The 15,484-nt window shown below is 44.7% G+C and overlaps 1 protein-coding gene across 2 annotated transcripts in view; it reads right to left on the reverse strand.

Annotated features, from left to right (window-relative positions):
• hs3st3l (heparan sulfate (glucosamine) 3-O-sulfotransferase 3-like) overlaps positions 1–13,870 on the reverse strand; it is a 28,059-nt gene extending 14,189 nt beyond the window's left edge. For both annotated transcript variants that reach the window (XR_003931948.1, XM_030098396.1), the window contains exons 1-2: positions 13,240–13,870; positions 468–697 (exon numbers count right to left, since the gene is read on the reverse strand). Coding sequence is in view for 1 of the 2 variants with exons in the window: in XM_030098396.1 (XP_029954256.1) it covers positions 468–697; positions 13,240–13,709 (700 nt within the window). In the remaining variant the exon portion in view is untranslated. The remainder of the gene's footprint in view (positions 1–467; positions 698–13,239) is intronic.
• Between the last annotated feature and the right edge of the window lie 1,614 nt (positions 13,871–15,484).

Consider the following 15,484-nt stretch of genomic DNA (forward strand, 5'->3'; position numbering starts at 1 on the left):
AATTGGCATGAAGAGCTTTGCACCATAACCTTTAAGTCCTGGATGGAAGATAGACTCTGTCCTTGGTTTTCCTACTCTGGGCAAGTGTTGCTAGATTTCAGTTTTTGCAGAAATGCCCAACAAGTTCTGCAGTTTTTGACAATTTGCTCAATGTGTAACTCACTCAAATCCTCACTGTATTCTAATACTTCGACTTTGAAGACAAATTGTTCCCCTTTTATATCCTACTCACTTACAGGTGTCATAAAAAAGAGATAACCGGTGTTATGTACTTCACAGGCTGTTGATCAAACAGTTTTGGCCGATCGGTGCATGTCCACACAATCAGCCACCTCAAGCGTCTCTTTTTATTGGTTGACGTGCTGAAATGGGTCGTAGCTACTGACAGCGGGTATTGGAGTGTCTCCATCAGTACTGAGATAAAGCTACACCAGCTTCTATTCACCATCCGGACCCGTCAGCCCCACCTGTGGTCCGGTTCTTGAAGGCCAGGCTCTCGAAGGACGGAATGTCCGGAGTCTTGGAGATGATCTGCGTGTAGTCCGATATGGCTCGGGTCACCGGATCCCGCACGACCACGATCAGCTTCACGTCCCGCGACATGGCGTGGACCCGCGCCGGCGTTTCCACGGTGACGAAGTATCGAGGCGTCTTCTCCATCACGATCTGGCCGTCCAGGGCTTTGGGCATCATGCTCCTGGAGGTACATTAAAATAAACGGGCTCAGTTATTGATTTTCACGGAGATGGGCTGCAGCACGCCGACATCAGTAGTCTTAAATCTTCATCAGTATAAAGCTGATACAGGAGGTCGGCAGCATTAAATATAGATGTAACAGGCTGATCATAAACCAAAAAGCTTGTACACCTCTTTGCATAAGATCTCTTTTAAAAGCTTTAAACCTTTCAGAAACATGCTCCTCTATCCAAACCAGGCTTTGAATCCCGGCTTCTGAATCCCATTCCTCTCAACATCTCCAAACGAGATCTTCAAACAACCTGATACAATTTGTTGTTTATATTGTGCAACTCCATCGACAGGAATCTGTCCGGAATGTGTTCAGAACAAGTCTGGTTTATGTGTTCAGCTTGTGTTATTTCACTTTGATTTACACACTTTATCTCGTTGATGGGTTTCCAAAGTGTCTCCTGTGATCACGTCACATACTTTTTCTCCCAATGTTACCACTGTTATTGTCACATTTTTCTGTTTCCTATTTCAGTCTGAAGTCTCATTATCTTGTCTGTCCTCCTCGTGTCTGATTGCCGTTTCCCTCCCTGATGTCTTTCACCTGTTTCTGAGTGTGTGATCGTCTGCACCTGGTGGCTGCACTACAAGATGGGCTTCACTTCTCTGGGATGTTTTGACCATGCGCTCTGTGTTTTGCCCTTTGTTGACTGTGTTTCTCTGTGATATTGTGTTCCACTTTGTTGGGTTTTGGATTCCCTGTTTTCCCTGAAGTCAGTGAATTAAAGGAGCCAAAAACCTGCTCAGTCCTTCCTCTGCCCGAGACAGTCATTGGGTGAAATGAAATAAAGTCAAAAGCCTTGGAAGTGTGAAAGACGTGGCTCTGTGCTGAAGCCTTGATCATAATTAAAACTTGTTTCCGTTACACTTAGAATGAATTCAGCGACAAAATGTGTTTTGACGAAATATTACCCTTTACCCTTCACTTACTTCTTTTCATTATAATTTCTTTTCAAAAATGAAAGCTTTGCCTGCAAAAAGGCATTTCTCTGGCGACGCATTTTAAAAACCCTCCAACTAGCTCAGACCTGCAACATAAGGTCCGTGGGAAATATGTGGAGCTTTAGTGCTACTTCAACGGCCCTCAAAGTGTCTGTGGGAAATCCTGAGTCTTATGAAAATAACTCCAGCAATACAAATGAATTATTATTGGCTTTTTTTCCTGTTTTTTTTCTTTTTACGGCTAAAATGGTCAAATGTTTTACATTATTGGCCATTATTAAACATTTGCTTGACTAACAGAAGCTGGTGCTTGACAGCAGGCACAAAAGAAGGTTAATAAAAAAAATATTTTAATTTACTTATTTAATGAATTCCAAGTGTAGAAAAGAATGTAATCAGGATTTTCAGATAGACATTGTGAAAGAAAATGTGAGACAGAGCAACAGTATCTCATGATTTTTTTTAAATGCTTTTTTAAGTGACTAAGTAATCTTCAAATCAATTTATGTCTCAGCTCTCAATAGTCATTCTAAACTTTCATATAACCTGAAGGGGAAAATAGTTTCCCAACCTTCATCTCACTGTTCTGAGTCCTTATGCTAAGCTAACCTAGCTATTACAATGCTAACAAGCTAATATTCAACAAACACATACAAGTAGGATATCAATCTTTTCGCCTTAATGTTAGCATGAATGTAAACATGCTCTTAGCTTAGCTTCAGGTTTGTGTCATTAATTATAATTGGATTTAGAGATAAATCTATTCAGGAAGTGAAAAAAAACTCTTCTGCACCAACAACGATATGACTGGTTAACCGCTTTCTTTCTTTAACACACACACACGCACACACACACGCACACACACACACACTTTCCATGTTAAGACCCCTCAGCCATCAGTCACTGTGACACACACATCAACCCCTGACATGTTGAGAGTCTGCTCAGTCGATCTCACACACACACAGGCAGGTAACGCAAACACGGGCGTCTTTCCCTCCACGGTGTCTCGCTTCGTCACCTCCACGCCAGAGGACCAGCAGATGGGACTCATTTAGAGATAAATGACTCCAGAGGCCCCGCAGGACCGGCTGGGGACTCTGGGACATCTGCCAACACACCTGAGCGACTGAACAAACATGGCCGCCGCTCTGAATCAGCATCTCCTCTCAGACGGGGCAACAAACACATCCGCAGATTTCAGTCGAATCTTTTCAAAAGTGACAGATTTACACAGAGAGTCTCACCAGTCATTCATTTCTACTCAGATAAAATATGTTGCTGTCAGTAGAGAATGGCTGCACTTTTGAAGCTTTTTGCAGAATAGTAAAAATTTAAATTTAAATAAAAAGATATAGACTTATTACAGTAGCTCGTAACTAACAGCTACATTGTCCGCCAAAACTTTTCAACTGAATAATAATCAAAAGTTTTAAAACGGCACACTACAAAACTAATAAAAAAATAATAATAAGCTAAAGAGGCTAAAATGCTAATTTGAGCTGAAAGGAGAAGAGTTGTGGTTTTATCATTTTTTCATTAGATATCCGATCCACTTTAAATAAAAAATTATTTATTCTTGCAAGTTTAAGTAGTTCAGGGCTGATTTGTGCTTGTTGTGCTTTTCTGTTTTTGTTTGGGGGATTCATGACAAAATAAAGAAAAGCCTTGTTAATAATGAGAAGATGGAGGAACAGACAGTCAACAGAGAATCAGTGGAGGCGACACGGCTGATAAAGGTGAGGCCAGGAAGCTCTGACTGTCCTCTGGTGTCGGCTCAGGTTTCCAAAGCTCCTGCAACACGACCTCCTGTCAATACCCCCACCATCCTCACACACACGCACCCACGCTCACGCACACACACACACACACACACACACACACACACACACACACAAACGGAGTTATTTCATTTGATCTAATCAGTGTGAGGCTGCGCTCGCCACCACTTAGCCTGAAGACTTCCCTTTTAACTCCAATACCCTGAGCAGGAGGAGCCACACAGTCTGTTACAGGCACACACAAACGCACAAGCACACACACACACCGAGATTTGTGCACAATGACACAGACTGCAAAACCAAAAAAATAAAAAAAACATACACTCATTATTCACTCATTAGCCGAGCATTTGCTGTGATGCTTCTGGTCTCCCAGTGGACCCATTTTTCATACTTAAACACACACACACACACACACACACACACACACACACACACACACACACACACACACACACAAACACAACAGAAGACATTTAAGACAAAATTACACACACAAATGCACATGAACACTCTGAAGACACAAAGGATGGGTATACCAGATTCTTTTAAGACTCGTGTGTGTGTGTGTGTGTGTGTGTGTGTGTGTGTGTGTGTGTGTGTGTGTGTGTGTGTGTGTCGGAGCATTTGCCTGAGTGTTTTAAATGAAAGGGGTGGGTGACTGATGAAGGAATGATGGGAGAGGATAGAAACGCGCCTCCATTAGCAGTCTGTCTGTGAATAGCCTCCGAGCCGGCCGTCCCATACCATTACCTAAGCACAAAGAGCTAATTACCACCCCTAAGAGCAGCATCAGAAGAAAAGATGTATTATAAATATGCTTCTGCCACAAGGTTTGGACAGACGCAGTAATTGGGGGACAAACTGGCTGTTAGTTTCTCTGATAAGTAAATCCCACCATTATGGCGTTTGACACGGGAAACTTTGCGATCCTGAGAAAATGTCCACGACTTCCAATTACATCTGATTTAATGAAATATGGAAGAGTGGCGACGGAGCTCTGCGAGGTTTAATCAGAATCAGAAAGTGTGTCAGTGCTGCAGAGACACTGTCATATTTTGAGTGTGAGGCACATAATCCTGGGATGATTGGGTCTAACACTCTCTATGAACCATGAAAACCTGATGAGGTCCACCCTGCACAGGTCTCAGCTCTATAAAAGGTTCAGTACATCGAATTTTAAGGCTAAGTGTGAGTAGTCAATTTACCCAGTGGACAAGTCTTTGAATTGTGCGAGATAATGCCCAAGAAAATCCTGAACATGTAAAATTCCTTGACTTTGTTGCAGAATCAAAGTCAGATAATCCTTATATGGGCGGATGGAGCAAATCACTAATAATCTCTGTATGTATTGTTGGTTGTTCGAGCAAGTTGACGTCCTAACTCAATCAGTTGATCTAGTACTACGACTCTATCTCAGGGAGGTCAGGACTTCACCTGGCATGGCACTGCTTTTAACCAAGAAGAACATGCAAACTCCTCATGAAATGACTGCTGCTTGAGAACAAACCGTCTTGCTGTGAGGTTGTAGAGTTTCGCCTGTTACTATCTGGTCATGTGCTATTCGATGTTAACCTAAATGGCAGTCAAGCAGCTTCGTACCTAACAAGCAAAGCCAGAGTACAATTCTTGAATATCTCCATGTTTCTCCATGTTCTAGGTATCTGATATAGTTAAATCAAGTTACCTTTTCTAATCACCGTGTCCAGGAATTAGACCCAGACCTTCTTCTTAATAATGTCACATTCGGTTTTCTCTTAGAAGACGTTACCCAACAATCATAATTGGAAACTAGATTGGAAAAATTGTTTGTTTACGTTGACAAGAGGAACTGGTCAACATCCGCTGGATAAGGCAGATAAAGTAGCTGTACAAGAAGGTAGAAAAGGTTATATCGTCACGGCCTTTCATTCTGTCCCCCACACAAAAGCTCGCCCTGAGCTGTGTCTTTGTCTCTGCAGCGAACGTCCCTGAGAGAAACGTGCAGTTTCTCCGGAGGTGATCTGCTGAGAGGCTCAGTCACATGTCGTGAACATTTCATATCTTCCAGAGAAAGACATAAACTGGCAGAGAAATAAAAACATGGAACCCAGTCCTTTGGACTTCAGAGCTTCTCGTTCATCACTTTTAATTTCCATTCAGAGACAGTTGGACTGTGTGAATCCAACGACAGATTCGCTGAACAGTATAAATAAATCATAACAGGAGTTTTTTTTTTTTTTTTTTTTTTTTAGTCCTCTTTGAGTTTCCTTCAAACATCTGATATATAAATGAAACATCAAACAGCACCTGGTTTGTGCAGCTCAAAGGAAACTCTCTGCCTTCGCCTCATGTCTTTGGGTCAATTTGACCTGATTTCTAAAGTTAATATGTCAGAACTTTGGTTTTCTTACATGCAGCTGCCTGAAAATGGATGGATGACTCCATATATTGTGTTTTTTACCATTCAGATTACTCGTCAATATTTTTTTTTTCTTATGCATGTTTTGTGGGCTTTATTAGTGATTAATTCAATCTCAGTATTTGCTACATGAAACATAACATTTTGGTTCGGTGTGATTTTGGAAAATAAACGAGTCAGTAGACTTTAATATATATCCGCCACACATGTTCAGCGCTGAGGTGATACCAAAGATGTGAATTTCTTCAGTGATCAGTTAATTATTCATTTGCATTTTCTACTCTCTTCCATCTCACAGCTTTTTAAACAGGAACTTTCCATCCAACTGAGCAAAGTGCTCCCATCTATTAGCCTGATGCTGTTCTACTTTCCCGCACTGCTTCGTTGTCTGATGCATCGGGAACTGGAAGGATTTTTATCAGGTGCACTTGAAAATGTTTCCAGTAGATCAAGATTGAATGTTTTAGTTAGATTTTTTTGCACCGTTGTTCATGAGCTGAGCACAAAGATGATCTATTATGAAGAAAAGGGTTAATATGTTGCTAGCTAGAAGGCTAACGGACTGACAAAACATTTCTGCAGCAGTTTGTCTTCACGTTTTTAAACGTCATAGATTTGCAGCTACTCTGCTTTCAGAAAAACTTTTACCGAACCAGGGTTTGAAACCATTCCAACAATCTGTCTGTAGAAAGTCTCCACCTCTGAGTCTGGGTTAGGGTTTAGGGTCTGCCGGCGCCAGACCTGGACCTGTAGGTACGGCGGAGGCCTCTGCTGAACTGTGGTGTCTGCACAGCGGGCGGGGCGGGACGGCGTGGGACTGGGGGGTAAGAGGGGCGTATTAACCTCCGAAGCCTTCCAGCTAAACACTGGCAGGTGAACAGAAGCGGCTGGAAGGCACCATGTGTTCCCGAGGAAATCCCTCCAATAACGACGGCCCAATTAATTGGCAGTTTAAGCCCTCTGTTTTAGCTACATCCTTACACTGCTCATTTACGACTGAGTGCGGGATCAAACATCCAGTGTGATGAACACAGGGATTATCCGCCAGCTTATAATAAGCCTCTGTTTGCCTTTGAGGAACCTCCCCTTTGTCGTCCATTTTCCCAATATTTCAGCTCGCCTCCCTGGTGGATTCAGGACAGCCAAGGCCGGCGGCTATTGATCCTGAGGGGGCTCCGGCTAAACTACATGTCACGTGGGCGTGGAACTGTAAGGGCGCGGTGGGATGAGTGTGTGGTGATGGTGGAGACCGAGGAATGGTAATGCAGCACCGAGCCTCAGCTGGGACTGAGAGTGGCAGGTGGACAGGAGAGAGGGGGAGCCGGGACCCTCTGGAGCCCCATCAGTGGCATGCTGTGTCATGTGTGTGTGTGTGTGTGTGTGTGTGCGGCTATTGTAATGTCCCTCACATGTCTCGCAGCAGAGAACCGTGAGGATTTGTTGGATCAAAGATGTGAAATCTTCTGTGTTTATCTTTGAAGTTTGATCCAAAGAAGAAAAAATCGCCGAAGACGTCGGCTGAATATCGACTGCGCTCATTATACACACCTGACCGCTTATTTATGAGTGGGATATGAGGTGTGTGTGTGTGTGTGTGTGTGTGTGAGTGGTGATGCGCTTGTACGCATGCATGAGTGTGTTATTGGGGGAGCACTCATCCATTTCCCCGGTATGGGGGACCATTAAAGGGTCGGCCCATTGTGGTTGTGCCCTGTCCACTTCCAGGAGACATCCATCATCCCGGGGACCCGGGGACCCCCTCCCGCATTTGCCTGTTGGCCCCAAGGGAAGCGCTTAATGAGGGCCAGATCGCCCCACCCGTCTGGGCCTTATGGTGATCACCTCCGGTACAGTACCGGAACGGGACGGACCCCACCTGAACCCCATTTAAACACACACACACAAAAAAAAAACAAAAAACAACCGCGACTCCAGCTTTGATCCGCACGTCGGCACACAAAATGCAAACAAGCAAATAAAACCGTTAATCCAGCTCCTCTCCTGCAAAAAAAAAAAAAAAAAACAGAAAAACAAACCCAGCTCATAAAAGAGAAAACAAAAATCCGCCTTTCGTGTTTAGTGCTAATTCCCGCCCACTGAATCCCGCTGAACATCAAATGTTTTGGCAGCCATTCTTCCACGATTTGCATGGCAATTATATTCCATTGTACAGACACAAAAACACAAGTAGCACCATGTGCTGTGTCATCGCGGGACAAAGCCGTCAATGTATGGGTATGAATTTAAAAGCCTCGCTTAACGAGTCCAATATGAATTGCAAATGACGCCGGTGCAGATGACTCCGACAGGATCCAATCATCTCGGCCCTCTTTTCATGTCGTCAGGTCGAATTAAAGAGGCGCTTTCAACTTTCAAGAATCTTCTGAACACTAAACTGGATGAAGCTTTGAACCCGCCAACACTAAATTGAAAACTTTTTATAAATCCCTGTCCTCCACCTTTTCTTTTTCACCATATAATCACATTAAAAAAAATCCAAGCGCAGCAGATGAATCTGTCTCTTCTCTTGAACCTTCTTCCATCCTGATTAGTTTCTAACTTTTCAATGAAGTTTTGCTTCAGTCCAAACAAACTGAGGTCATGTGACATAAAAAAATACAGCTAGAACTTCAAGAAGTAGTAGATTTAAAAGCATAAAGCAGAAGTTTCAAACACGTTTTAGTTCAGGGGCCACATGTGTCATCTTGAGTGGGCTGAACTGGTAAAACTGTGGCAGAATAACCTTTAAATTTAAATTTTAAAAGTTTCCCTTTATTGTGGTGCAAAGTCTGCATGATGAAATTGTCTATATTTTCTAAATGCCAAGTAAATAATATCAGAAATGACCATAATCTCAACATTAAACCAAGTTTAGTGAGAATTTATTGTGCAAAATACAGTGTAATATCAAAAACAAACTTCTCCTATAGCTGTTGCATTATGGGTGTTTTTGCAGTGTCATCCTGACAGCATCATTTTGAGGCTAATTCTAGTTTGCTAAGTTTCATGGCAGCATCACTGATCTCTCGGCTCATGTCTCAGTGTTTCGTCCGCTTCGCACAAGAAAACTGGCTGTAAACTGATTCTTGGATTTTTTTTTTTTTTATTTGCTCGGTAGTTCGTCGGACTGGATTGGAGCCTCTCATGAGCCGGCTCTGGCCTTATATTTGACACCCCTGGTATAAAGGATCAACGTTCTGAGGCAAATTTCCAAATTATTTAAAAAGTCATCTGTATCTTCTTCATCACCAACGACACAACAGACCGGCTGCTCATACCGGTCTTAAAAATTTGCATGTTAGCATGCTAACGCTATCGGTTATAGTTAAAACTGTTTTTCATCAAAGAAAGTTCCAAGAGCCACATTATATCTCATAAAAAGGAACAAACCATGAAGCAGGTGAGACTCCAGCCACGTGTTAGCGCCATGCTAACCTTGAGCTAGCCTCCAAACACAATAAGCTCCTGGCTGCCTCGTCTAAAAAAGCTTCTTTCTTTCTTTCTTTCTTCATTTTTTTCCTTTTCAAATGTGACTTCTCAGAAAATAAAAGTGACATTGCGGCCTCTCGGGTCAAAGCTGTGCCGGTAAATCAGAGTCAATATCATATTGATAAATCTCACTTTACAGAGAAAACAACATAAGAAGAAAAAAAAAAAACGGAGGCAGCCGGATTGTCTGCCGCACGGAACGGAGTCAGGGACTGTGACAGAGACACACACACTCCACCACACACACACTCTGATGGACGTCCCCCGGGTTGAAGCAAAGGTCAGCGGAGACGTGTGAGGTTGCGGTAACACCGACTTCACCTTTGACCCTCCCCTCTTATCTGGTCTCCACCTGTTTCCATCGTCTCGCTCTCCGTTACGTCGTCTTTCGCTCAGAGACCATCAGGAGTGAGATGTGAATTTCCAGCTGAGCAATTTTAATGGATTCCTCCAGAGAGAGGAAAAAAAAAAAAAACGAAAAGGAAAAAAAACTCAGCGTGTAACGTGACCCCGGCGAGCCTGAGAGAGCGAGGAGGAGGAGGGGGGGTGTTATCCTGGCGTAGGATAAAGCTTCCTGCTAATTGTAACAGAAGCCGAGCTGACCAGAGCTAACCGCTCTAATGCTGGAGTCAACCCAAGGTCAGCGCCGGGAGATAGCGCTATCGATCCCGGGCCAGCGCGGCCGGGAGGAAACTTCCAGTCCATCTCGGGGCTCATCGCCCAGCTTTTCCAGATCCAATCTCCGCTCCAGACACCATTAGTGCATCTTTGTCAAGGGTGGGGGGGTGGAGGAGGGGGGGGGGGGGGTGCTCGGATCTCAATTGCCCCGCTGAAGCTGAATGTTACTTTGCTCTCAAATAGAATAAGAGAGATGAGGGAGATACACGGCGGCTTATCCGCTTTATCTGATGGAGTTGGGAAGAAAAAGCACCTGCGGAGAAACAAGGCCGAGTCTCTGAGAGCTACGGCCGGTGCTGTCTGATAACAACTCAGTCCAGCTACTGCGATGTAGCCTTTGTTTCCTTTCCTCGCCTTGTAATTAATCAGTCCCAGTCTGAAATGTGGTTTTATTGCACCTTAAAACTGATATAAAGACTGAACTGATTTCATTCTGTGTCGATTTTCTTTTTTAACAAACTCAATACTTAGTTTAGTTGGTTTTCCAACAAAAAAAGTGGGACAGAGGGTGTGTGTGTGTGTGTGTGTGTGCGTGTGTGTGTGTGTTTGTCATGAAGTGGCGTGAACACATCATTAACTCTCAGCGTAAAGTGACCTGGAGTCAGAGGTCAATTGACGGAGCTGACAGTGATGTCAAGTGGCTCGGCGTGCAGCGAGGCCCATCTGGCCCGGCGGGAGGACGTGACAATCTGGTGTCACACACTCGTCACCTGGTGCGACACACACACACACACACACACACACACACACAACACACACTGACAGCAGACAGACGAGGCCACGGCGTTTTTTTTTTTTTTCCAGCATTTTCACATTTTCCGAGTTCTGGCTCCGTTTGGGTTTTTCTGCCTGATCGCGTGACGCTGACCTCCCCTCTGGATCTCCAGCCTCGCTGTGCCAAACAGGATCCCAGAGCTCAGGAAAACCACTGAGCTCCGGTAATATACTATAAGCTGGTTATAGCGGCACCGCACAATCCAGATCTGGATACATTTTAATCTCTTTTATTGGGAGCAGTGTGATCAGATCTCCGTGCGAGCTTCCATGCCCACCTTAAAGGGGAGGGGCAGATCCAGCTGACGCTGGGCGAGGAGCAGGGTCACTGTAGATCAGGGGCCTCGTGCAGCCTCACGGCAACATTTCAACAGATCGTTTTTGCATTTTTGTAAAAGAAAACTTTTACATTTACAAATCAACATGATGTAGTGAGCATGCCAGGCCACTAGCTGGCGCAGAGAGCAATACAGTATAAAACATCAACAGTGGTGAGAAGACAGATTTTGGTATCGAAAGACGAACAAGTTGGATTGTTAATACAGTGACCCTCAACTCTTGGAATACTGGGAATCATGACGCCCTGCAGGCCGCCAACGGTGTTATTATCCATCTACTGGTTCATGTGCAGAAGAACTATCTGCAATGAGCAGTAGCAGCGTTTCACAAAGTCAGGATGTGTTTTTCAAAGAGTTCATCCAGGAAGCCTTTTTAAAGAAGTTGCATTTTCACTGGCTCCCAGCACCACTTTCATGTAAACCCCCAAAACTGACTGGTTCATCATGATGTCAATCACTGGATAAGATTTCCACCTCTAAAAACGAAATTAATAGAACTCAAACCTTTAAAAAATGTGAAGAGGAAGTGTAGAATTAGACGTATTCTGTCGTTAACTTCATTCTGATCCGTGTTGAATGAGGTGGGATAAGTGTGTTACGTTGCATGTTTCTTTTTTCCGCCTACATAAAATGGAAGCAGGTTTATTTGGGGTGATAAAAGTGAGGATTTTGATGGTTTGTTGTTTTACAGTTGAGTCTTCATCAACTCCGTTGGATTGGGATTGAGAGTTGACCGTACCTGTACCTGTACCTGACCGCTCAGCCAATCAGGAGTCCAGGAAATAAAAGGACAATAATAAACCGTTTAGGAAGGAGTTTTCTTTCATCTTTGCAGAGACTGTGAGAACACAAGGGGCCAGTTGTTGGTTTGTAACTTTGATGGTGCTGGTGAGCCAAACAAAAGTTGTTGGGTTTTTTTCACTGTATTTTGCACCAAAAAGTGTGATTAAAATTGGTTTAATGTTGAGATTGTCGTCATTTTTTGATCATATTTGTTTGGTTTTGAGAAAAGTTCTCTGCACCAAACTCAGAGTTAAAGATTATGGTAGCATTTTACTGATCCAGCCTCATTATGAAATTGAATGTGGCCCCTCAACTAAATAGACTTTAACACCTCTGCTCTACTGAGTACACCGGATATGGGCAACTGGTGGCCCGTGGACCACATGCAGCCCCCGTACAGTTTTTTACAATTTAATGATTTATTGGTTTGATAAAGATAATTCTCAACATATTGGAAGTGAATATCAGAGATAACTCTAAATTACTGTATTACTGGGTTTAACTCAAGGTAAACAATAAATAAACAAATAAATCTAATCCATGCTGATTAAATTCAGAGGCATGCAGCTCATCCTTTTTCATAGACTGGGTGGTGAGGCTGGGATGTTTGTGCCCCTCACAGTGATCAAAGTTGCCCCTCCCCTGGTGAAAAAGCCCTTGAGTAGGAATCAGAGGCGCCTTCCTTTCCCCCTGCAGCCTCCTTCATGGCGCCTTCGAAGTATTTCCAAGTTTTGAGGGAACAGGCCGAGAACAGAGCCACATGACAACAGTAACATCTGGCTCCGGCTCCAGAGATGATTACTCTGCTGCTCTGTGAGAACTCATCCTGTGAGGCCTCCCTCTCCTCCCCTCTCTCCCCACACTGTACACACACACGCATGCACACACACATGCACAGATTGGCATAGCCAGATGGCAAAGTCTCTTTGACTGTCACCTAACCCTCCGTGGAATTGCTGTGGATATGTTAGGGTATGCAAACAACACAACGAGATGCGTTTTATTGAGAGAGAGCTGGAGGCTCCTAATTGGCACTCGAGTGTGATTTGAATAATAAAAAAAAAAAAAAAAAGGAAAAAGAAACTTTCTTGTTGTGTAAGTTTGTTCAAAAGAAGCCTGTTTGCTCCTGCAGCGTTATTTTGATTTTACGCAGTGTGGCACAAAGACGCACGCAGCGTTGAATAAAGTCCTCAAAGTGAAGGAAATGTTTAAAAAAAAAAAATCAAAGAGCATCTATTTCCGAGCCATCAGTTGCAGAACTGATGGCTCTGTTAGGATGAATTCCCTGCGTAAAGTGTGTGCGTACCTGTACCAGTCCAGTCCTCGTGCGTAATGCCGGTCGAAGAAGTGCGGCTCGGACCCCAGGGCGCGGATGTCCGGATGGAGCCGCAGAAACTCCAGCAGAGCCCTGGTGCCGCCCTTTTTAACCCCGATGATCAGCGCCTGGGGCAGCCTGCGAGTGGCCGTCCACTCTTTCCCCGAGCTGTTGCCCTCCAGCCCGGGGTGACCGCTGCCGGGCGCGCCCTCCCCGGCGCCGGTCCCGTTCCTCTCGTGGGGCCATCCAGACCCCGACGCCAGGAATTCGCGCACCGGGGACTTGATCTCGGAGTTCTCCGTCAGCTCCGACTCGCAGCATCCGGTGAGGAGGTAGACCAGGGAGAAGCAGAGGATGCTCAGAGAGGACGCGATGGTGAGCCGGTGGAAGAGCCGCCGCAGGTCCGCGCTCGGATGGTGGTGGTGGTGGTGGTGCTGATTGTAGTGGTGAAAAACTGCCATCCCTCAGAGATCCCTGCCAGATGAGGGGCCATTCTACCACAAGTTCAGCTCACATCCTGACGCCGTGAACATGCCGCCAACTCTTGCCGGAGTCTCCGTCAGTGCGCTCCGCTGCTCTCCTCCTCCTCCTTCATGGTGCGTGCGCGTCCGGAGCGCGTCGAGCCCCCCACCCCCCATCCACACAACCCACCCACACGGATAGACCACGGAGCGGCAGAGAGCCTCAGGAAGGAATCAGCAGGAACTACTTTTTCCCGTGACATCCAGCGTGTGCGCCCACTTACGCCCACCCTGTGAAGAATAAAGCGATAGTAATATCCCAGGCGTGCGCTCTGCCTTTGCACTCCGCGGGATTACTGAGTCTCATCTCTCTCTCTCTCTCTCTCTCTCTCTCTCTCTCTCTCTCTCTCTCTCTCTCTCTCTCTCTCTCTCTCTCTCTCTCTCTCTCTCTCTCTCTCTACATACCTTTGATTGGAGGGTCATGGCCTGAGGCGCATTTAATTCCACTCTTATTTACCGGGGGAACCTGGGATTGAATGAACACATGTGCCTTTATCACCTTCTGATGGAGATCTGGCCTCATTTCTGGCTGAATGCTCTGCAACTTTGTGCCTATTGAACAAAGCCCAGGGCAGAAAATCCTTGTTGGGGGGGGAGTAGGGCAATAATACAGTGAAAAATTCAAATTGGAGAAAGACCCCCTCCTTCCTCATGATATCAGCCTTTTGCTGATACCAGTGCTGGAGGTAAACAGGTCTTGGTGCCAGTTGGATTTGCTCAGCGGCCCCTCTGCACTCAGATACCTGTGGCATAATTGGCTTAGTGGTCAGACAGTCCTGGACGATCTGGAGCATCTGCCAGCAGTCGGCTAATCCTGACCCAGAACGGCGCCTCGAGCGCACGTTCAGCAGTCATTCAGAAACATCTCCAGACTTCCGGAGTGACGCTCAGGCGCTGCGTGGCACGATTCTTTATTTGAAATCCTGCAAAGTTGTATTTTATTAAGTTGTATGTGTCTCCTAGAACATAACTTTTCCATCCTTTTTCCAAAAACAATGATTCCAAAGAATTAGTGTAGACCCTGTTTTTAATCTTTTGAGTCAATTCTCACTTTCACATGTAAAATGAAACGTGCAAAAATACTTTTTTCAAACCTCAGATGAACCAAATCTTCTTGCCCAAGTTGCTTCTATTCAAAGCAAGATGTTCTAGAACCGCTGGTGAGTCATGATTCACCAGTTTGGCTGTTTTGGCAGCTTGTCAGGTTTTCATCCATCTGAAAGGAGCAAGATTTAATCCTACATCACTCCGGTCTATTCTTAGTTTTAATGCTTTAAGTGAAAAAAAAATATGGATTTTGCTTTTTTGTTTCACAAAAGTTTGGCATTTACATGGGAATGTTCTAAAAAAGAAAAGGACGAGATGGCATATGTAATTTGACATCAGCTTCACCACCTTGCCCTGAGCTGGTAGCAGCTGGTGCAGGTTATTTTAATAAATCCTGAACATGTGCGTCACTTTGACGTTTTATGCGCAGCAGACATTAACCCGTTATGGGAATAAATCTGAAACACAAACGCTATTAAAGCAATAATCATTCAGATCAATGACTTCGGTCCAAGTTGAGGTTTCCCCGCCGTGAGCGGACGCTTTATGGCTTCGGCCTCAGCAGGAGTGTGTGTTTGTGTTTGCAGCGGACCTCTGCTACGCCGGCTTTTATTATTGCAGAGTGCGAAGCTTAAGGTACGGGATAATAGCTCATAGGAGACTCATTA

The sequence above is a fragment of the Salarias fasciatus genome, chromosome 8, assembly GCF_902148845.1.
Source record: "Salarias fasciatus chromosome 8, fSalaFa1.1, whole genome shotgun sequence".
NCBI classification, from domain to species: Eukaryota; Metazoa; Chordata; class Actinopteri; order Blenniiformes; family Blenniidae; genus Salarias; species Salarias fasciatus.